The 24,395-nt window shown below is 36.6% G+C and overlaps 1 protein-coding gene across 3 annotated transcripts in view; it reads left to right on the top strand.

Annotated features, from left to right (window-relative positions):
- The first annotated feature begins 6 nt into the window (after positions 1–6).
- The window catches only part of DEK (DEK proto-oncogene), a 28,802-nt gene continuing 4,413 nt past the window's right edge, over positions 7–24,395 (top strand). For 2 of the 3 annotated variants that reach the window (XM_011228369.3, XM_034660277.1), the window contains exons 1-8: positions 7–410; positions 3,344–3,445; positions 3,697–3,806; positions 4,866–4,960; positions 5,967–6,087; positions 10,879–11,067; positions 22,168–22,306; positions 22,564–22,712. In XM_011228369.3, coding sequence (XP_011226671.1) covers positions 260–410; positions 3,344–3,445; positions 3,697–3,806; positions 4,866–4,960; positions 5,967–6,087; positions 10,879–11,067; positions 22,168–22,306; positions 22,564–22,712 — 1,056 coding nt within the window. In that variant the 5' untranslated portion in view covers positions 7–259. The remainder of the gene's footprint in view (positions 411–3,343; positions 3,446–3,696; positions 3,807–4,865; positions 4,961–5,966; positions 6,088–10,878; positions 11,068–22,167; positions 22,307–22,563; positions 22,713–24,395) is intronic. The other variant, XM_002921959.4, reaches the window with a different exon arrangement.

Here is a 24,395-nt window from a genome sequence, read left to right on the forward strand (position 1 = left end):
GCGCGGGGGGCGGGGGGAGGGGCGGCGCGGCGCCCGCGGTTTCCCGCCTCGGGAATTCCCGGAGCCGCAGGGAAGTCGTCCCCGGGGAGTGAGCGCGGCTGTCCCGGCCGCGGGAGGAGGCAACTTTGACGTCGGGTTTCCCGCGGCCCCCGGCGTCCTGGGGCCGGGAAGCGTCGGGCGGGTAGCGGTGGCCGCCCCGTCCCTGCCGCGGGGAGAGAAGAGACCAAGACGTGTGGCTGCCCGCTCGCAGGTCCACAGCATGTCCTCCTCGGGCCCAGCTGCAGAGGGAGAGGGAACCCCCGCCCAGCCCGCGTCCGAGAAAGAACCCGAAATGCCCGACCCGAGAGAGGAAAGTGAAGAGGAGGACGAGGACGACGAGGAGGAGGAAGAGGAGGAGGAGGAAGAAAAAGGTAGGAGAAAGTCGCGTCCCGGGTGATGGATTTCACACAGAACCTTTCACCTGCCCCCTTTTTGCTCCTGGAGACGCTAAATCGGATCTCTAGCGAGAGTGTTTGCGAGATTTATCCCTTTTTGGTGTCGAGCAATAGCAGAGAATTAACTTGGTTAATTCCAGTTGGTAGAAAATATTTGTTAGCGTTGTTATTACGTATCCTGGCGTGCCGTTGACTTCTGGCCAGCAGTGCGTGTTTTCTCATTTGACAGGATGTTTCTAAGTTTCGGATCTGTTTTTAAAACCGTTAGTTTTTAAGGTTGTTAGGATAGCCGTTTTAAATTCTCCTCTTTTGCTAATTTAAGTACAGGTGTTTTGCCTTTAGACGTTATTACGAGGGCTTTCATGAAACCACACATTAAGACTTAAAGAAGTTATGCTGGTCCTGGAAATCTTTGGACCACCTTAATATCTTTGCTGCACTTCCGCAGAGGCCGTTTTCATAAGGCTTGGGGGAGTTAACTTTGACGGGGAAACACCAGTGAAAGCTGTTGCTAACTTGAGAAAGTAGTTAAATATGAAAGCAGTGAACTATGAAAGAGTTCCGAAAGCTGTCTCAGTTTTGGAGTTGCAGAAGAGCAGTATTAACCATTACTTACCTGGAGGCATGAAACAGAAGAACCTCACAGAATTCGGGAGTGGTACAGAATCACTTTATCCAGCACTCATGGGGCAGTGCCAGCTTCCCAAAACGTTTGCAGCCACTTAAAAATCCCTATCACAGTTCTTAGCTTTCTCTGGTGATATTAACCCAATCTGGGTTTGTTTCACATGTGGCTCCAGCCCAGCCAAACATGGAAAGAAGTTTGAAGTTTTCTCTCCAAACCCATGTTTAATGTCAGTTTCTGTTGAGTCTAAATGCGCCCATGGTCAGCATTTTATAAACACAATCTGGGTTGAGATTACAGGGTACGCCTTTCGTTTGTTCAGAGTGGTAGGTGTTCTGAGAAAGGGCACTTCCACATTTAAATACAAAAATGCTTGAAAAAAATATAAATTACTTTTAAATTATTCATAATGCAGTAACTGAAATTGGCTGCAGTATCTCAACTACTAGTTCAAAATTTTCTCAGCGTTTTTTCCTCCAATTTTTTGTTTTTTAATCTCTTTTTAAAGACAAGGCTTTGATACCACTTAGATGATGGATTCCTATGTGTCAGGAAAAATTATAGAAATCATGTAAAAATACTACACATGGCGATGTAGTAATGCTTGGGGAACTGATGATAGTTCGAATTGGTATTTTTTTTTTCCAGAATTACTCCTAAGTATATAGTTGTTCTAATTGCTTATTGTTCTCTTTCCTTATTTGAGGTGTTTGTGGAACAAGTAAAATTGTAAAGGTTTTTATCCTAGTTAGCCCTGAAAATTTAATTCTTCTACTGAGGCATCACAGAAACAAGGCCGTGTAGTCTGTGCCAAATGAGGGTGTAATTGACTTGACTTGTCTTCGGCAACTGAGTTGACAATATTACTGTTTTCTGAAAAATAGAACTCACAAAGGTGAGCGGGTTTGGACGTGATTATGACTTCTGTTTTGAATGCACTGCATTGGGTGCCTATAGGACATGAAGTGGAGCTGTCCAGTTGTTGGCCCTGATAGCTGATTTGAAACTCTTGACTAGAGAGAGGTCAAGAGAATCATTAGCTTATAGAAGGTAATCAAGGGTGAGCAAATGGCTTAAATCACTCAGGGAAAGGAAATAGCACAATAACAGGGTTTGCTTTAGAGTGCATTTTCTTCACTCTGCACACCAGTGCCAGAATATACCTGCTGGAATCCCTTTATCTTTTCTAATTCTTTCTGTGCAAATCCTTACATCTCCAAATCTTACCTGTCCTTCAAAGCCAGCTCCAGTGTTTTGATCCTTTTTCTTAATCCAAAAATAATTACTGTCTTCAACTCAGAACTGTTATTTGTAGATTTCCTTCGGTGTTTTATCATATTCTGCTTGGAGTGGTTTGTGTCTCATCACCACTAGTAGACATGATCTCTTTCAAGTTATTCAGTATCTTAACCATCTGTTCATCCCCCCCTCTTAGTATCTAGTGAAGCTTTGCACAAAACAGGCATTCAGTTGAATGAATGAAAGGACCTTTAGTGATATAGTGACCTCTTTTTTATCTGCATTTATCTCAATAGACAAATTATTTTGGATATTTAAGCTCAGTGTTTTAAGTGTTTACGTATAGGTTCTGTATCTTCTAGCTTTTTTTTTTTTTAAAGCAGTCTGCACTATAAACAGTTTAACTTTTTTAGTGTGATTTATGACTACTGTTATATAAACATTTACTAAATTACAAAATAATGTCCTCCCAGTCAATTGCAGTAAATGTAAAGTTATAGAATTTTGCCCTATTTATAGCAACTGCAGGCTGCTCTGCCTTAGCTAAGGTCCTTGCTTTTCTCTCATCTGCTTACTGACTTATGCTTTTCTTTGTATGTTTTTGAAGTTGTTATAATCTCAATCTAAACTTGCTGTTTGATGATGTACCATAAACTAAATCGCAATCAACAGAATTAGGTCTAATCAAAGAGTAGGCTTAGTGAGGGCCTTGGTGATTTTTCACAAAGTGGTTAGACTTTCATTAGCAATAATTGTAGTTCAATAAAAGTTTGTTCGCTTTATGATTTTTTTTTTAACTGGATCCTTTGTGAGGTTGCCAGGTAAGTAAAATGCTACTCTAAAAAAAACTTCAGTGATGCTATTAAGTTATCATTAAGTATTTTCATCTCTCTCTCATTATTTGCTTCTCAAAGTCATGCTCAGAAGAAGAGTAAGGTATTAGAGGTTTCTGCAGTTTTTTTCTACATCCAGTAAAGTTTATCCAGTAAAGTTAATATGCTTTTTAAGCTTTTAGCTATTTAAGAAGTATTAAATTAATTTCTAGAAAAGAGTCTCATCGTGGAAGGCAAAAGGGAAAAGAAAAAAGTAGAGAGATTGACCATGCAAGTCTCTTCCTTACAGAGAGAGCCATTTACCATTGCACAAGGTAAGTTTACTCTGTTCTTTTCATTTTATGGTGAAAATGTCTAAATATACAAAATGATGGTCGTAGTGCTCGGTTTTTAGTGTTTACTAAGTAGTTATATATTATGGGTATAATTTTATTTAGTTTGCGTTATTCAGCAAAAGCTATATGTAAATTATGCTATAAAATGATTGTGATTAAAAGTAACTAAATGTATTAAGTCATAATGGGTATTTAATTATTACAGTGTGTTTTTTTTTTTTTTCCCCTAGGAAAGGGGCAGAAACTTTGTGAAATTGAAAGGATACATTTCTTCCTGAGTAAAAAGAAAACAGATGAACTTAGAAATCTGCATAAACTGCTTTACAACAGACCAGGCACAGTTAAGACCTTTTTTTGTATCTTTAACCTAGTAACATGTTTATGTATTAAAATACTTCACAATAGAAGTGTAATTTTAGTTTTGGAAAGGATTTCTACAATCAACTAGTTCAATTTCTGTACCATACTAGTGAACAAACAGAGACCTATACTTATTAAATGATTTATCATAGAATACATAGTTAGATATTAGCACATAGTATTGTAATATCCATGCTTTGTAATGTAGTTGTTTTTATTGCCAAACTGAAATTTCAAAATGTGAAATCCAAATTGTTTGTAATGATTTTCAAATGTATTAGAAGTAGTTTATTTTTTGGATATTTCTAGCTGTTCAGAATAAATGATACAGTATAACTGTCTCATTGCATGAGCTAATGTCTGATAAATTAGGTGGTAATTCTTTGTTAGGGAATTTCTCAGAACAAATCAGTATTTCATTTACCAAATTACACTGTGCATACAACTTCAATATTTTGTATAATTGTGGAAACTTTGCTTTGGGTTATACATGGGCAAAGTGAAGTTTGACGTTAGAATCAAATGTCTGAAGCATGGTATAATTTCATGTCATCCTCACTACAGTCTAATTTACACAAGTCTTACTGTTATTGAATGGTATTAACTTCTGGAGGTCCTCTGTTCTTTTCAAAGAGTAAAATCCATGACTCTCTGATTTGGGAAACAAATATTACTAGTAACTTGTGTTACTTAAGGAAAGGGAGTTTTTTTTAAGAACTAACTTTCCACATCCCCCAGTATTGTCAGATAACATTTAGTTGTGGTTTTATAATTGCCAGTAAAAATTCCCAGATGGAAATTCATTCATTCAAAGTGAAATTGTTATTTTAAAGAATTAAACTTTTAAACCTTGTATGACATTAATATTTTAGTAACAAGTACAGTTTTCAGTTGTGAATAAGAAATGTTGAATAAACCACTGTTGTAAGTGGGAGACAGATATGAAAATAAAGATGTTGGCTTTGAATTTTTTCTTATGTACATTTTTTTCTTATTACTGGGTAATAAATAGCATTAATAATAAGGGAAACATTTTCAGGTGTCCTCATTAAAGAAGAATGTGGGTCAGTTCAGTGGCTTTCCATTTGAAAAAGGAAGTGTCCAATATAAAAAGAAGGAAGAAATGTTGAAAAAGTAAGTTATTTTTATAAGCATTGTTTTCATCAATGAGTTATAAGTTTATTTTTAAACATTTAAATATGACCATTTAGTCATTTTTAGTAGACTGCTAATTCTTTGCTTTAAATGCCAAGATGTGACTTTTCTTCATAACTATCAATTTGAGATGTTCAGTACGTTCCAGGAGTGATTATTAAGAGTATTGAAAACTTACGTCTAAAGATGTTCTATTTCTTGGAAGAACTGTATACACAAGTTGTTCAAAGAGTCCAAAATTTAGGTCTAAGGGGAATATTAGTGAAAAAACTCCCCCACTCTTTTTCCTTCCAGCCACTCTGTTCCCCCAACTTACAGGTACCATTTAAACTATTTTGAAGATAATCAATTTGATAGGAACAGTGTTCTTCACCATAATGCAAGCAAGATGTTATATTAAGAGCTTATGTTTGCTAAATTCCCTATAATTTAAGAGTTATAAAGAGTAAAAATGATTGCCTACTTTTTCGTCAAAATGTTGTCATAGTAGGAGTGCTGAGGGGAAAATGTAGTACTTAATCACCAACCCGAAGAATTGTCAAATCCTTGAATTTTATAGTACTAAAAACCTTTTACATTATTTCCTAGCGAATTGACTTTTTTTTTTCTGAAGTAGGCTCCATGCCCAGCGTGGAGCCCAACATGGGCCTTGAATTTATGACCCAGAGATTGAGACCTGAGCTGAGCTCAAGAGTCGGATGCTTAACCAACTGAGCCACCCAAATGCCCCAACTTAGTTTATTCTTTTTATTATCTTTAAAACTTAATTGGTAAATGGTGTCTTCAGTTTATTAATAATCATATCTGGTTGTATTTTGTACATTAGTCAAGATTATTAGGAAAGTACTTTTTAGATTCAGAGAAACAGATGTTTTTTTAATGTTTGTACGTGAGCCAGTTTATTTAGCTATTGTCTTTATGTTGTGGAGAATATTTATAAACTTTGCTACGTAATAAACTTGGTTTCTTTCATTTTCTGTTTTAGATTTAGAAATGCCATGTTAAAGAGCATCTGTGAGGTTCTTGATTTGGAGAGATCAGGTGTAAATAGTGAACTGGTGAAGAGGATCTTGAATTTCTTAATGCATCCAAAGCCTTCTGGCAAAGTGAGGACCAATTTTTATTATTTCAGTAACAAATCAATTATTTATAGCCTCTCCTTACTTTCTTTTTTTTATGGAACAATTTAGTTTGTTAGCAGCAGTGGTTGTCAATTTTCAGTATTGCCTTCTACATTCAAAGAATGTGCCTCTGTTGACATATCTGCAATAGTTTCATGATAGAAATAACATAGAAGCCATACAGATAATATCCTCTCTTATCAGATAAAAAAGGTATAAGATTGAGAAAAATAATTATTCACTAAACTGATGTTAAATGGACAGAAATACAAACTAAGTGTCCAGGGTTATGTATCTAGAAGGCTCTGCAAGAACAGAAGCAGGTTGAGTTGAGGGTGAGGTGTTGGATTAGTCAGGGAGGGTATGCAACCTTCAGCCAGGTCAGGAAAGATAAGATGGGAGTATATTAGAACTGGTTATTTTCTAGATTTTTTTTTTTTTTTTTTGATAGAGATAGAGACAGCCAGCGAGAGAGGGAACACAAGCAGGGGGAGAGGGAGAGGAAGAAGCAGGGTCTTAGCGGAGGAGCCTGATGTGGGGCTCCATCCCATAACGCCGGGATCACGCCCTGAGCCGAAGGCAGACGCTTAACCGCTGTGCCACCCAGGCGCCCCAGAACTGGTTATTTTCTAGACACTGGAATAAGGTTATGAAAATAGAACATAAAAAGAAAAAAAAAGCTGACTTACAAATTTCTTGGGTTGGGTTTCCAGAATCAGCAGAGCCTAGCAGCTAGACAGGAAAATAAAATGGCCCTATACTTTACCCCATTCTTAAATTTAGGTTAGGTTTGCCTGAATTGTTTAACAAAAGACATCACTGACTTGAAATGTCTATTGAGGTGTTATTTACATGACACCCTGCATTTTCAGTTTGTTTGAAGTTTGTCAGTAAGTATTTTCATATTCTTCCTTATTTTGATAGCAAAGAAATTATGAAGAGATCTAGAGAACCTAGGAGTTCAGGGGAATACCATTGGTGAGGGTAGAGGTCATAAAGATTAGGAATCAGAAAATAGCTCTGGGACTTTGGTTTTATCTGCTTTTGATCCAGTTTACCATTAGCTGGGCAAAGGCTAATAAAGGATATTTTTGTAAATTGTCATGCAGCTAAAAACCTAAGGGCTATGTTGAATCTTCTGTTTTCTTTTGTTTTTGGTGTTTTGAATTGCCTTAAAGATGAGAGATTATCTATTTTTCTAAACTTTTACTATGGCCAGACCTCTACTTCACAATTTCATGTGACAAATTGAATACCATTTCTCCAGAAGACATTACTAAGTTGCTTAAGTTATGAGGGATATGTTTATATTCTTTTCCTCAGTGATTTTTTAACTATTGGTTTTAGGACCTGATTACTCTTAAAAATTAATGAGGACTCCAGAAGCTTTTGTATGGGTTATTTTGATATTTACTATATTATAAATAAAAAGTGAAAAAATCTTAAGTTAACACCTACGCCTACTACATGTTAACACAAGTAATATTTTGTATGAAAAATAACTACACTTCCGGAAAAAAATTTGAAGAATGGTATTGTTTTATGTTTTTGCATGTCTCTTCATGTCTGGCTTAAGAAAAGACCGCTTTGTTCTCATTTGCTTCTACATTTCAATCTATTGCACGTTATTTTTTTGCTTAAAGTATGTAAAGAAAATCAGTTTCTCACAGGTAAGTATTTAGAAAAAGGAATATTTTTAAAACTTTGAGATAATTATGAGTGTTCCCTTTTGATGCAATACCGACACTCCACAGCGGTAGTTTATTAAAGGTTAGTTGTAATGTGGTCTCTGAAACCAAGTGAGTGAACTCTTGACCTTTTTTCAATGGTTTTGTAATTGAATTCACCATTTGGAAATTTTTGGTTTTCTGAATTATGCAGGTCTTCCAAATGTGGGCACATTTCCATTAAACAATGTCAGAAAGTCATTCATTAATATAACCACCATCTCATCAGAAGAATCTTTAGGTGTTGGGAGGCTGTTAGTTCATGGTGATGGATGTGAATTATCCATGTGAAGTTTTGAAATTTTTCATTGGCAATAAATACCATCAGTTTTCCTTGTAGTGACAGGCTCATGTTCAAAATGAACACACACCTTTTAAGTACCTAAGTCTAAATAGGCATATTTTTACAGTTCTTTTACAAATAGTGTTTCATGGGAAAGGTAGCTAGCTTAGCTCCCAGATCAGTTGTGCAAGTATCTTTTCTTGAGAAAACCAGTGAAGTTCAGTAAGTAGCAAACATATTCTATGTGTACCTCCCATTTTGTTACAGATTGCATAAAGACATGTACTCACAGGTTGAGAGTTAATACAATATTTACGGCCTCATCAAAGACATTCTTAAAGGAAACACCTTTTTTTTCTTCCTGGTTGGTGGCTGTGAGGAATATAGTGACGACCAGCATAGTTTGCTTCCTCCGCCGTCATTAGTACTCCGGTGCCAGCAACTTGACGGCCATCTTTACTTTTGCAGAGTCCGTACAAATGTCAACACAGCAAAAAGAGAAAATAATGTCTTGAAATTATTATGAAACTAGCTTGGACCTTGTGGGCTTCTGAAAAGGCCTCAGGGAACCCCCAGGGGGGGTGCATGAACCATGTTTTGAGAACCACTCTTTTAGCCTTACACCCACTTTCTGTATCTGATTCTGTGAGAACTACTTAATCCAATGATGTCAATCTCAAGTTATTTTCTACACTACCATACCTTTCTGTCATTTAAGAAAAACACTGTAAACTCATTAGTACTAATTTTTTCTCCATAATAATAAAATTATTGAATTAACATTGTTTTAATATCTTTTTTTGGTACTTCTACCTTGCTTGTCTGTTTTTCAGATTTCTTTCTAAAAAGGGATGATGCTGTTGACACCAGATTCTGGTTAATAGACTCAACTATTTTTAGAACCAGTATAGGAAAGCTCTAAAATATATATGTATTGTTACTTTTTTTTTTTTAAAGCTTCTTGTTTATTTTTGGAAATTGAATTTTCTTGATTGGTTACTTGAATGATTTAACATTTTTCCACTTTCTGTATAGATTATCCTGCACCCATCATCTTATTACTGATTCCATATACAGATTATAGTCTTACTACCTGTATCTGGTTCCTGAAATGAGATAGTAAGGGATACCACATTTTTCTAATATATTTGAGCCCTGGATTTCATATAATGAATAGGGAGAGTTTGGACAGTGAGAGTCACCTTTTCTCCAGGGAGATCAAAGAATTTATCCAAATGGATTTAGTTCCTTGTACTAGTTGGTAATAGTAACAGGTCACATAACAAGGATATCTATGCATATTCAAGGAAGTTTTTTATAGAAACTTATAGAGAACCCCTCTGAGAAAAATCATTGGTCTACTAACTTAAAATTTCTGAAGTGACCTACATTGGCTGTTGCCCAGCCTGCCTTTAGGAAGGATAGGTTTTTTGGGGCAGCTAGAGGCTATCTTGTGGATTGTACGTGGCCTGAGAACACTACATAACACAAAACAGCCACCTTTTCTTAATTTTTGTGCAGGTGATGGTGACCTTTAAGACTGGAAGTTTCTAGGAAAGGAAGAATCTGTGGTTCTGCTAGCTTCATGAAAGATTTTGCCTAAAGTTACCCCGAATGTTTATACAATTGTATATCATAAGGTTATGTTATGGAATTTTCTTACTGTTTCTGCTTATTGTAGAAAATAATATAGGCAAAAATAAAAACAAAAGATACTTATAATTTTGGAAATTTTAATTCCTCAGGGTATATCTTTTCAGATCTTTTATGCAAGGTTATTTTATGGTTTTCAGTTTCATAAGTTAGCAAATAAACTCCCCTAAGAAAGCATTTAAGAATTAAATTTGCTGGTTAATATAATCAAATTGTTTCCTCATGTGATCTCTGCTTTTTAAATATGTGTGGTTTAATTAAATATCGGAGTAAAAGCAATACATGTATTTTGTGGTTCTTAATTAGCTTCATAATTAACATACCCAACACTAATTGCATATTTAGAATCATCAATGAGAATATAATCCTGGCATTACTGAAAGTAGAGCCTGGAGGTAATATGAATATAAACTATATAGATTATAAATTCAGGATGTGTAAAATGAGGTTTTATTTCCTTTATTTATGGCTCCAGTCTTTTGATGGCAGGAGCCTCTAAAGCAAAAGCTCCTCTGGTATTGACAGTTTTAATGCTTATAGGTGTGAAATAAATTACAAGTCTATCTCAAAGTAGCCTGATAAAGTGTAAATAACTGAGCTTAATACAGTGTGTACTTGGGCTTCTAATCCCATGTCAGAACACAGGACAGAGGGGCGCCTGGGTGGCTCAGCCGTTAAGCGTCTGCCTTCGGCCCAGGGCATGATCCCACAGTTCTGGGATCGAGCCCCACATTAGGCTCCCTGCTCTGCTGGGAGCCTGCTTCTTCCTCTCCCACTCCCCTGCTTGTGTTCCCTCTCTCGCTGGCTGTGTCTCTCTCTGTCAAATAAATAAATAAAATCTTTAAAAAAAAAAAAAACACACAGGACACAGTATGTATTTCTGCATTTGTGAAGAGTCTTGCCTAGGTGTTAGAACACAAGTGAAAGGGTATTGGTAGTGCGGACAAAAAGATCAACTTGACACTTTAAAGATGAATTGTTCTCTGTAAAGCTGCTAAGTTTGGAAATAATTCTTGAGACAGGAACAAGAATGAGTTGATAAGTAATTCTCAAAAATGATTGACTTGGAAATATAATAGCCCATTGGTGTTATCTTTATTTTATTGTATACAGCCATTGCCAAAATCTAAAAAAAGTTCTAGCAAAGGCAACAAAAAGGAACGGAACAGTTCTGGAATGGCAAGGAAAGCTAAGCGAACCAAATGTCCTGAAATTCTGTCAGATGAGTCTAGCAGTGATGAAGATGAAAAGAAAAACAAGGAAGAGTCTTCAGATGATGAAGATAAAGAAAGTGAAGAGGAGGTAAAGTGTTGGGTGTTTATGGGTTTTTTTTTTCTCATTTCTTTCTGTGGGGAGCATTAAATATTCCTGTCATATGATAGGTGTAACTAGAAAACAGATTCTAGAAACTGTTAGTACCCTGTTGGTGTTTTTTAATTCCTAAGACACAAAAATAGTTAAGTACAGATCTTTTCTTTCCCTTATGGAGCTTTTGGTTTTATGGATATGTGAAAGCTTGGGGTTGGAAGAATGAGGTTGGCTGGATTTGAACTGGACCTTGAAGATTAGAGTAGGTAGATGGGAAAGCGGCAGTGCATATACTAAACAGGAATCTAAAGAAGCAGATTGTTTGAGAATTGTTTTGTTAATATTTTAGGATTGATTTCAGCCATTTTGTTGTGTTTTATGCAAAAAAAAAAAAAGGAGGGTTTAAGGACCCCAGCTTTTCTCAACTTGTTGGGGTTTATTTAATAAGAACAGTGTTTGAAGTTTATTTGATGGGTGGGCAAATTTTGTATCACTTAGGAATGCCTGCCATTTTCTTTTACTTGGGCGTATCTGTAAAATTTTGAGAATATTTAGCTTCCCAAGTGAAACTTCAGGAAGAAGAGAGCTGCTGAACCATTAAAAAAGTTAGCTTTACCCTCTCCTTGATACATATCCTCAGTCAAGGAGATGATTTCTTATTATGGCAAATAGTGTTTTGGTAGACTCTGTTTTAACTTTGTTTTGGTGTCTCCTTCAGTGGTCAGAACTTGCTCTGTAAATTGGGTCATCTTCCTACTTTAGGGACTTGATTAATTGGCTTGACTTTTTGGGCCAAGGTGATTCTTTGTTGTGGAGGGCTGTCTTGTGCATTCTCGAATGTTTGCCCACTAGAGGACAATAGCACCCTCCCCCCCAAACCTCCGATTGTGAATACCAAAAAAGTCTCTAGACATTGCCAAATGTCCTTCGGGGTTGGGGTGGGATGATCACCTCCAGTTGGTAACTACTGGATTAGAAGGAAAAAGATGTGATGAAAAAAGATGTGATGATTTTATATGTGTATTTGTTTTTAGGTACTTAAAATCCTTGATTATTTTAATGTCAGATTCTATAAAGACTCTTATAAAGCTAAATATGAAATGCTTCATAATTTACAAAAGGATATTATAAGTCTAGCAGGTATTTCATAATATATTTTTGGAGCAAGGGAAGATGAGTGATCTCAGCCCTAAGATTTTTATGGAATAGATTTTAAGGACATCAAGAGGGAAACATGTTTGTTTATATGTGAATCTATAATAATAGCAATTTTGCAGTAATAATCATCCTCATTCAACAGATTTTTGGATTATTACTACATGTAGTCACTGTGCTTCCTCAAACCATTTAAAAAGAAGATTTAAAGAAAAGTTGTCATAGAATATAAACATCTTATTTTTCCAGAGGCAATGTGATTATGGGCATGGGCTTTGTTTGGAAGCTATCTGGGTACAAATCCCAGCTGCACCCTTGAGTATGACTTTGGGCAGATTACTTATAAACCCTATACCTCAGCTTCTTATATGTAGTATGGGGTTGATAACAGTACCAGCCTCAACAAAAGGTTGATTTCAGTGACTTTATTTAAAGCACTTAGAGCAGTGCTTGGCACAAGTACTATGTAAGTATTAGCTGCTATTACTATTAGTATTAAGATAACCTTTTATCGTATGTAATGTTCCTAAATCCAATCTCCCTGTCATTACTAAGGTGCACGTTAAAAGGTGAGGGTATCTTATACTCATTTTCTTACTTGCTTTCCAGATTATTGTCCTATTCTAAGTAGAATTACTTAAAGTTTGTGAATATAGATGACCTCTGACTTGTAACCATATTGGTTCCTGGACAATGATCACAGGTGGAACTACCCCACTTATAAATCACAGCCTTTCTGCAGGACCATAAGAAAGGATCGTTTGCTAGAAACCCAGGTCAAATGGCGAAAATCCATGTAGGAAAAAGGAAAACACAAATAGGCTTTTACAGACATAGTCACACAACATAAATGCTTTATCATAACTCTCTGTTCTCTGCTTTGGTTTTTCTACTTGGGCTAGTACTGACGAACTTCGTAAAATACAGTCCAATAAAATCTGGACTGAGAAATATTTCTTTTTTTTCTTTTCCTGATAAGTCTGTTATTCATGGCTCTAAAGGCTATCTCAAATTTAGGACTATTCTCAAAAACTTCATTACCGATTCTGTTCCTATGAAAGGTAAGTACTAGCAGGAGGAACAGTATTTCTATGGTAACTGTATTTTCCCTTATTTTTCCATTTTTTTGAGGATTCAGTTAAGTAGTAACTTTGTTAGGGACTTCATAAATGGCACTGTTTTTGATTATTACTTTGAAAGGACCTCTTTTTCTAAGAGGCCGTAAAGAACAGTTACAGGTTGATTAGAAAAGTTGTGAATTGCCTGTAGATGGAATTTTTTTGTTCATTCTTTTCATAGAAAGTTGCCAAGTTAATATTACTTATTCTTTTATTTCCTGAGACAGATTTTCCCTTTATAAATAAGACTTCTCCCTGATTAATATTTTCTTGTTTTATTTTAGATTCTTGGAGTAAGTATGAAGTTAGGTAGATTAATGTCGTCTTTGGTTTCCTCTGTAAATTGAGGGCTTTGGACTGAATAGTCTCTATTATATTGCTAAAGTCAGGACTCTCAAGCAGAAATCCAGTTTAATTTATAGTTGTCCATTGACCAGTTACCTGAGGTTGACTGTTACTCATTCACTTGCTCATTTTCATATTTAGCTGTGTGGAAGACTAGGATATTTATAAGTAAATTGATTGTCTCTTAAATGTAGGGTTAAAAGTCACTGAAAACCACATAGTTAAAATAATTGTCAGGGTTTTTTAAGTCTTTTGTAAGAAAAGTGTCATATTTAAGCCTGACAATAATTGCTAAGACATTTTGTTGGAGGTTCTCTGGACCTGGAGCTCTGTTGCTGTGATAGGCAGTGAGTGGTTCACAGCGGTTTTAAATCCTCCTTTTCTTGAGAAGTAACTCCAATAAGAAGTTGCTCTTTCTTTCCAGGAGTGATTTTATAAAAGAACTGTTTTAAACTTATCATCTTGGCTTTTGGACATTTGCTGCTTCTTAGGGCAGTAGGAGGAGAGCATTTTAGAATTAGGAAATTTGTAGTGTAGACAAAATTTCTTAAAAATGAGGGAATAGGAAAATGACAGGTTTAGTTATTTTCTATAAACTTATTCTGAAAATCATCTGGTTCCTGTACTGGATTAGCATCTTTAGGAGAAGATTGCTGAAATGAACCAGTGAGATTAAACCATGCTTAGGTATGTCATTTACCACGGGTGTTAGACCTTAGGCATAGAGAAGTACTGGAGAGTACAGAGAGAAGCCATGCTTCCCACATTGGAGAAAACAGTTCTGATAATCTCTTAGACCCTTAAAAGCATACTTAGTTTTTTAAAATTTTATTCTAATGCTCCTTCTGTTTTTCTTAGTGTTTTTATAACATTCTTTTAGTTAGAAAAGTATACAACAGACTGAAATTTAAAATTCATCTGAATGCTCCCATACATCAGGAATGTCTTCAACCATAAATACTTAAAAACCTTACTAGTAATGTCCAAAACGCGAGTTCTTTTTTCTTTCATGACAAGAAATCCACAGACAGGCAATTTGGAGCCAGTATATTAGCTCGAGAAAGGTATCGAGAATTTGAATACCTTCTTTCTTCTAGAGCCACCATCTGCAAATGTGGTACTTCACCTCATGATCACAAGATGAGGGTTACCTTTAGGCATTGAATCCCTGCTCCAGAGAAGAGCGAAAGGCTTTCTTCTAGTAATGTTTTCGGGTTTTTTTCCCCCCAGAAGGGATGATCAGAGATCTCTGGGTATGTTCCCTTGGCCAGAACTTTATTACCTCTCTACCTCTAGCTGCAGGGAAAGCTGTGAGATCCAAGTGGTAGCTTTCTTGTGTCTGTGGAGGAAGGCGAATAAAGATGTTGAGTGAGCCACCCTATAATGTTGGCCAGATCAGAGAAATTTCCAGTTATAGTTTTTGATAAACTTATATATTTGGACCATTTAGGAATTATTTGATAGTAGTAGGAGGGTGAATGTAAAAGTTTTGTTAGTCCTTAATTGTGTTCTAAAAAATAAGAATTCCCCTCCCATCCCCATCTCATAATTTGATCAGAGGATTTACAAAACCATATAAATTATTAAACTCTTTTGCTGGAAGGCAAAGTTGAATAATCACCATAATAAAATCTTAAACTTTAAACTCGCTTTCATAATCTTCTGTGAAATATAATGAGCCTTTCACATTCTTTACTCTTGGCATTCTTGAGTTTTCTCAGCCAAGTTGTTAAAAGAATAGTGTATTTTAAGCTAATTTTTATTTTGTTCATCTGTTCACCCAGTACAACCTTTCTGCTGTGAGGACAGGATTCTGGCTCTGTGACAGGCGTCTTTTTTGGAGACCCTCCTTCAAGAGCCCTGCTGCCTATAAAAGATAGGTAAGCCTTTTCTCCCAAGATTTTTTTTTTGCCTGCCTTCAAAAATTGCTTGTGTCGTTCCTCTGATTCTATACCTTCATGGTTATCAGAGATACAAAAAATCCTCTTCAGATTTAAAAAAATTTCTGTTATTAATCTTTTACAAAATTAGATCACAGTACATGGTACTATCTGAAATTAATGGCAGCTGTCAATTTTTGTCTATTTCTCTTTTGTCTGTTTCGCATTAAAACTTACTACATGGATGGTTGTGATTGAACCACTCACAGCAGATTCAAAAACAACAAGCCAGAATCTTAATAAATCCCATGACAATTTGGAAACTAGCCTTTTCTTAAATTTTTTTAATCACCTAATCTTTTCCCATATATTTTGATGAAAGACTCAAGTCTTGACTCTTGTTTGATTAAATAACAAAGTGTTAGTTAACTCTCATGAATACCTCCAACGTTTTTCCTTTGTAATGCCACATATGGGATTTGCTATAATTAGTAAAATTTTCAAAATATTTTAAGAGAGATTTTTAAAGCAGGGGTTTCACATTTATCAATTTTACATTATTCAGTTCAGTACATTGAGAGTACACTAAGTGCTGTTGAGGTTCCAGAAAATATTTTCTACCCAAATGCCATTTGAATGATACTTAATATAGGATTCCAAAAGAAAATATTCCTATCTATTATTGAGGGAAAGCTTTGGAGAGAAGTGATAGAAGTACCAGTTGAAATTGACCTTGGGAATAGAAAGTTGGACATGTGGACAGAAACAGGGAGCAATGTGTCCAGAAGTCAAGCAGTGAGAGGTGAGCTAGAGCAGAGTGCACTGAAGCCAGACTCTGGAGAACTCGGGGGGTTGGACATTGTGTAAGTAATAGATGCGTCATTCTTGTTTATTCAAAATGATGGTTCCATTCTACCTGAATTTTGCTGAGAAGGGAAAAAGAGACCTGGCTTCTAGAACAGTCTACCTGGGGAGAGGTACCACTCATTCAGTAAGCATTTCTTGGTAAATACAAGGAGCAGACTTACTGAGAAACTACTATGTGCCATGTACTTTCACATCTTATATCTAAGTCAGTCTTGACTCCAAGGGAGGATGATACATCCTCATTTTTGCACTTCAAGGATATAATAAATATATGTATGTATTTTTTTCTTATTGAAGTACAGTTGACACAATGTCACATTATTTTCAGGTGTACACTAATATTTTTTAATTTCTTGACCATATTACTCTTTCCAGAGCTGCTAGTTCATATGCTTCTGTCTTCAGAGTTATCTAGATAGAACTGATTTAGATTCAAATTTTATTTTAAGCAATAGCTTTAGATAAGTTAATAAGTATATATCCACTTCTGATTATAAAAACACATAAAGCTGTTGACATAAATATATAACTTAAGAAATTATATTATTGACTAAGTTATTTAGTTCCTGCCTTTAACTTGTATAGCTCCAATAATTCATAATCTAGACTAGTAACTGGCAACTGTAGCCTTATACACCAGATCCAACCTATGGCCTGTTTTTGTACAGCCTAGAAGCTGAGGATGGTTTTCTCCTTTTTTGCAATATTTGTTAAAAAATGAAGATTGCAATAGTAAGCACATGTAGGCAGCAAACCCTAAAGTAATTACCCTCTGGCACTTTATAGAGAAAGCTTGGTGAGAGATTCAGACTATAAATTTATCTGTCATCTTAGAAGATTTGGGTGAGTCTGCCGCAGGGCTTTAAAAAAATACATAGGTTCCCAGGCCTCACCCTTGACGATTTACCGGATGGTCTCTTTTCCTTCTCTTATATGTACAACCTGTACAGGTAAGTTGTGCCAGAAGACAGTTATATTAAAAAAATCAAGAAGTTTGGCTGCTGTTAGTAGCAAACACATTCTCCTAGCAAGCAGAGTGGTGCTGATGACAGGGAACCTCAGGGCTGGAATAGATCTTCAACAGTTACCTAGTTTCCAAGAATCTTTTCCCATCTCAATCTTCCAAATAATTATGTAGCAACTACTAAGTGCCGGTTCTGAGCCACGCACTGGAGATCAAGAAACATAAAACAGGGTCTCTGCCTTCAGCAGTTGTTAGTAGAAAGGGAGAAGTCAAAGATCAGCCGGAAAAAGGTAGAGTATAACTTAAAAGCCAAAAAAGAGATTTGGACAAGATAATGTGGAGGCTCAGAAGATAAAGGGTATTTACCTCTTTCTAGGGACATGTGGGGAGCAAAGATCCAGACAGGAAACTTCACAGGAGGTAACAATTTGGTCTGAGCTTTTAAAGGATAAACAGGAGAGATTAGCAGAGTGAAAGAGAAATTTGGTGAAAACTATACAAAATTGGATTACACTAAGGCCCATTTTATTTTATTTTTTTTTAAAGATTTTATTTTTATTTATGTGACAGAGACAGCCAGCGAGAGAGGGAACACAGCAGGGGGAGTGGGAGAGGAAGAAGCAGGCTCCCAGCGGATGAGCCCGATGTGGGGCTCGATCCCGGAACACCGGGATCACGCCCTGAGCCGAAGGCAGACGCTTAACGACTGCGCTACCCAGGCGCCCCCACTAAGGCCCATTTTAGCTTTAAAAAAAAAATCTAAAGAAATGATCCTGGGGCCCCTACAAAATTTGGACGGTAAAGGCCAGAGAGCCCTAATACAGAGTTTGGTGATCCTTTGCTGCTATTTTCCATTTTCTGCCAACATTTTTTTTATTCTTTGTTATCATTGGTAACATTTGTATGTAATGGAAAAAGTTAATTTTAACAACCTAAATAGGTTATGATATCACTGGCTTATTTCTGTCATTTCAACTCTGGCTTGAAAGAGATACATAGGTACCTTAGTCATTTCTATAAGCAACTAATCTATGGTAGGAGGCACACTGAACTTACGAATCATAGGTCTTGCTTCTTACTATCTGTAAGGCGTTGGCTCTCAGCTACTCAAATATATTTTCCTCCTTTGTATTGAGATAAACTGTTTTGTCTTTGGATTTTTTTTTTTTGCTTTGTTTTTTTATTTAGCTCATGTAAGATAGTGTACTATAGAGATGCCTTTTTCTTTTTCCTTTTAATTACATTAACCACATCCTGGGTTCAGAGTACAAGTAAACCAGATCCTAAAAATGATACAAAAATGAACACGACAAATATTTAAATAGCTGCTTTATGCCAAATATTTTTTAAGGTTGCTGGGGATGGATAGAGCTAAATAATGCGGTCAGGTGTCTTTTCTCATGGAGATTGTCAAATATACTCTTAAAAAACTGTGATAGGGTGGGAAAACAGGATGTAAATAATTAGTTTAATAAAGCCATATACATTGTATGTTTTCGCTGTTACCTTATATTTATTTACTTATTTGATCCTCAAAACAATTCCACAGATATGGCCACAGTTCGTCGAATCTCTGATGCCTATAAGGCATCATTTTAATGTAAATTATAAAATGCACCCCAGTCAGATACTGCTGAGAAAATGTGAAAAAAAAGTATTAAATTCAGCAAAGTCTGGTATTATTACCTCCATTTTACAGATGAGGAAACAGGCCCAGGGAAAGTAAGTGATTTGCTTGAGAATACAAAATTGGTCAGTAGTGGAGTCAGGATTTGAACCAGGAAGTTTGGCTCTCAAACTTGTATTCTTATTCACTGCTTCACATGAAGTAGGGATACATGAATTGTAGGCCAAGTACTGTGGGACCACAGATTAATCAGTTGGTGATAAAATGAAGGATTCAGAGAAGGAGACTAGCGGGCTGGATTTTGACTCATGAGTGAGATTTTCCTAAGGAGAGGAGGGGAGTAAGGTAATGAGGATTTGAAAGTTCCTGTAGAGTATAAGTGGGCACACTTTCACTCTCCTTCTCAGCTCTCCCTGGGTCTCTTTACCTCCAAAATACCAATTATTCACATTCACCTTACCTACCAGAAATCGTCTATCGTGTCCCAATACCAAGGTCCTTTGGGATGCCCCATTTTCAGAGTGACCTCCTCTTGTACATACCTAAGACATACCATTAGGGAAGCTGAGGTGATTCTTTACATCTGCAAGGCTAACGTGAGTTACTTTGATTGCCTCTCTGCTCAAGATGAAACCTGAAGATACGTGGTTCTATAGAGTTTATTTTACTACTCCGTTTTCCCTGCTGCTCCATGCCAACATTCTCACTTTTCTGAATTCCTACCTTTCATTTGTCACAGAATAACTTGTAATTGGTTCTAAAGATAAGTGAAATCTGGTATAAATAACATAGTTTATTATTACAGGGGTGGATGTTTGTGGGTCCAGTACTGTCTACCAGAAAGTAATGAAATAAGCAGAATGCATCATGGTTAACACAGGTGTCGTTGAGCCTATCTTACTGCTTTTGTTCTGTGTATCTATTCTTTATATGTGCCTTGCTTTTTTAAAGAAGACTTTAAAACTTCCAAGTTACTACATGTGTTTAATGAAAGAATTTCTTTACAAAAGGAAGCAGTCATAATTATTAGTTACTATTATTAGTTATTATTAGTTTCTTTACAATTAGTTTATTATTAGTTTCTTTACAAAAGGAAGCACTCATAATTATTAGTTATTATTACAATAACTAATATTCATTAACCATTTCCTATGAGCCTGGCACCATTAAAAGTAGTTTCCACGAATGCGTTTACTCCCCCATAAAATCGTTAAGTACTATCACATTTCCCTCATTTTGTAAATGAGGGAACTGGGGCCAGAATCTGAAACCAGGCAGCTAGCTCCAGAGCCCACACTCTTACCTGTTAGGTTTCTGTAGTGCTTGTGACCGTATGTTTACAATGTTTCTCTTAACTTAATAGGCCAGTTGTTCACTTAAAAAACTGGGGAACACTATCCCTGCTAGATGATGATGTGGGATATAGAAAGAAGCATAGTTTTAGTTGTGTTTGTCCAGTGTGATATCTTGTGGAGATGGCTTTGATTATCCTTTATTACTGTGAATTTTTATACTTTGTCAACCTAGTACTACTCCCGATTTGCAGGTTTTAAAATGGTGCCATATTGTGCGCCTTCTGAAATTTTAACGACAGCTGTATACCTGGCCTTAAAAGGCTCTGGAAGTATTTTAAGTGTGTGATTCTAATTATCTAATCTGGGTGGGATCAAGTAATAATGCTTATGGTGTTATCCCTTGCTCACCCTCCCCAACCCTTTCTTACTTTCTTGTAAAGTATGTTAATCACCTACAGATCCAGACTTTATTAAACTTTGACTAAAATGTGATACATAATAGTGATTATTCTACGTATTAAATACACAGCAGAAGTTAGGAAATTTTAGGATTCCCTTTTAGAGCTTAGTGTGGTTCTTCTGAATTAGGTGGATACCTAATAAAACTTAGTTCAAGTTAGTCACAGAGAATAACCTTTCCAGCACCCCCCACTAAGTGGAACACCTCCAAGAATTAGGAAATAAGTAAGCGGGCCTCTCAATAATAACGCATAGGTAGAGTTCATATACTTTACTTTTAGAAAACGTTTCAGCCCCTTGCCACCTCTCAAATGCATTTTTTAGTGACAGTTAAACCAGCTCGGTTAGCCAGCTCCCTGCCAGCAGTACATTACTGCGGTGGGACAGGCTGCTGCTGGTGGCCTGCTGTGAATACATAGCGATGGCAGCGTGGCAAGTGGAAAGAGATACATCTGAACCGCACTTAGAGCCTCAGCCTTCTTTACCCCTGGAACAGATTGGTCTATATACTTTAAGAGTAAGTTCAAACCAATATCCATCTTTTTTTGAAGAAAAGGGAATTATAATCAGAAATTAAAGTGTAAAACATTTGGAGAGACATTCTGTCAGATTTGCAGTATTTTTGGTGTGTTAGGATGAGATTTTAGGTTATTTTGAGCTGTTTGCTTATATACAAGATGCTTCTACTTTAGGAAAATTAGTTAAATGAATTAATGTTCCCTAATTTCAAAGACCCTGGTTGGGACAAAGTAAAAATTGTAATTTTGTCATTTTAATCTATCTGCGTTTATGTACTTTGCTTTTGTTTAATCAGCTATGAGTCACTGTTTAAGAAAACAGGTTCTGGAGTCAGATCTATTTGAACCTCACTTGTGTATTTTGTTATGTGGCTGTGAACAAAATACCTCTTAAGCCTTAGTCTCCTCGTATGTTCAGAAATAGTTACTGAGCAACTGCTGTGCTTGGTGCACTATTTTAGGAGTTAGGGATACATCAGTGAACTTAGAGTGTTAAAAAAAAATCCTGGTCCTCATGGAACTTCCATTCTAGCTGGGAGAGACAATAGAAAAATATTAATATCACCTATATTCTAGAGGCTTTTTTTAAGATGAAAGTAAGGCAGTGCATATGAAGTTTTCTGTCTATAGTGTGTAATAAATTTGGGCATCTTATATTAGTGTTTGAGTCTTCTTGTGACTAGTTTTGTGTTGGGATAAAGTGAAGTTTGTTGAGGATATTGATAATCTCAGAAATTGGTAACTAGTAATAATTTATCATTGGTGATGTTAAATACATTAATTTTCTCTAATATTCTTGAGAGGTACAGAGGAATAGAGGAATGAAATTAATCTGATCAATATATGTTCTTTGCTTTCCTTTCCAGCAGCCACCAAAAAAGACATCTAAAAGAGAAAAACCTAAACAGAAAGCCACTTCTAAAAGTAAGAAAACTGTAAAAAGTGCTAATGTTAAGAAGGCAGATAGCAGCACCACCAAGAAGAATCAAAACAGTTCCAAAAAAGGTATGTTAGAAATGATGCATTTTCAGCAACTCTAAAGGTAGAACTCATGCTCTAACAGTTTTGAAGTGTGTGTGAAAAATAGATAAACTGCAAAGAAAATTGGCTGGGGGAAGTGGTATACCAGGTTTTTATAGTTGTAATTTTTCAAAATTGACAAAAATGTTAATGCATGTTGTATACCTAATTTATAGAGTGGTGATGTATCATTTTTCCTGATACATCTTTGAGAATCTAATGAATGCTTATCTTACTTTTAGAAAGTGAATCTGAGGATAGTTCAGATGATGAACCTTTAATTAAAAAATTAAAGAAACCTCCTACAGATGAAGAGTTAAAGGAGACGGTGAAGAAATTACTGGCCAGTGCCAACTTGGAGGAAGTCACGATGAAGCAGATTTGCAAGGAGGTAATTCGACAGATACTTGGATCATTTTGCTTTTATTTGAAAAATTCGTCAACTCAGCCCTCAGTTCAAAGCGAGATTCTTATGTGCATGTGTTCACTGCATAACTGTCTGCTGAACTGTTACATGTTCTTACAGGTGCTGGGGCGCTGCAGTCAGTCAGTCAGTCCAAGTCTCTGCCCTAGTGAGGCTGCTTCCTTTATAAATAACAGTAGGATGTGTACAGTAAACAAAGCTAAGTGATACATTCCACACTGCAGAGGAAACTTTCTTTTCCTGATCTGGAAACTACTTTTATTGATGCATCCGTAGATTATGTTAGTTTAAACGAGCAGAATCTCGGGGCATCTGGCAGGCTTAGTTGGAGGAGCCTGTGACTCATGATCCTCGGGGTCGTGAGTTCAAGTTCCATGTTGGGTGTAGAGATTAAGATTACTTAAATCAATATTTTAAAAAAGAGAATCTCATGGACCACCTTATTTTCAGCATTACTATTATAAGATGGTATAGATCAGGTTTTTAGCTCAGACTTCTGTGAAGTTTTTCTGATACTTAGAAAATAAAATGACCTAGTCTTGAATTGATTCCATAGAGATTCCATACCCTAGACCAAAATTGGGAGATTTTAGAATCTAGTTTCTCATGGTAAAGCCAAATTAAAATTTCAAATGTACTAAAGGTGAAATACTCTCTCTATATTTTTTTAAGACCTTGATTGTTTTGTTTATTCATTCAGCATTTACTGAGCCTCTGCTGTGGACCAGGCACTGGGATAGATTTGGGGGTAGAGCTGGGGAATCCGTTGCTTGGCTGTTGGGGACTTACTGTTAGGTGAGATAGGAGACGGCTGTTGCAGTGCACTGGGGACAGTTGGTGGGGGCTGGGCTGGAAGAGTGCAGAAGGTGCCACACCACCACAGAAGGAGCTGCGCATGCCTGGGCCTGGGAAGAGGGAAGAGATCCTAGAGCATCAGCTGTGCCATACAGCTGAGCGACATGGACACGTGCAGTGCGTGTGAAATAGGACAGTGACCACAAGGAATAGTAATTGGTTTAATTTGGCAGAAGAACAGAGTTGGAAGGAAGTCTTCGCAGGAGTTAGGGAAGAAAAGGAGAAGTTTTGTAGAACTCCTGTATGCTTTGTTGCAGAGTTTAGTTTTTTCCCTGAAACTAATGGGAGAATTGGGAGGCTCAGTGGGATATTGAGAGCTGATCAGCAGGGGCTGACATCCGATTTTTAAGAGTCTTCCCAGACACATCGAGAAAGACAGAATAAAGAATGGAATTAAGAGGCAAGAAACCCAAGTTTGTCATAATCAAATTTTCATGGTGGCCATAATCCAAGTCAGAAATCAAGAGAGCCTGGCCAGACCTTACTCAGCTGTGGGTGTTAGGGTGTGGCTGCATTAATCATCTGGGGAGCAGAGCAAAGAGTACTCTGAGAAAAAGATGAGTTTCGTTCTAGACATTATGACATGAGGTGCTTGGAACATCCAAGTGAGAGAGGCTGTAACCACTGTAATTCTGCCAAGGTAGGAGAGAAAGCCAGACTGGGCTACTGCTGGGAGTTAAATCCAGAAGCCTAAATAAGGTGGCCCAGGCAAGAAGATAGAGGAAAGCAAAGGACAGAGAGTCCTGAAGACCATTCACATTAGAGTTGAGAAGTGATTTCTACAAAATATAAAAA

Source organism: Ailuropoda melanoleuca, chromosome 5 (assembly GCF_002007445.2).
Source record: "Ailuropoda melanoleuca isolate Jingjing chromosome 5, ASM200744v2, whole genome shotgun sequence".
Classification (NCBI taxonomy): domain Eukaryota; kingdom Metazoa; phylum Chordata; class Mammalia; order Carnivora; family Ursidae; genus Ailuropoda; species Ailuropoda melanoleuca.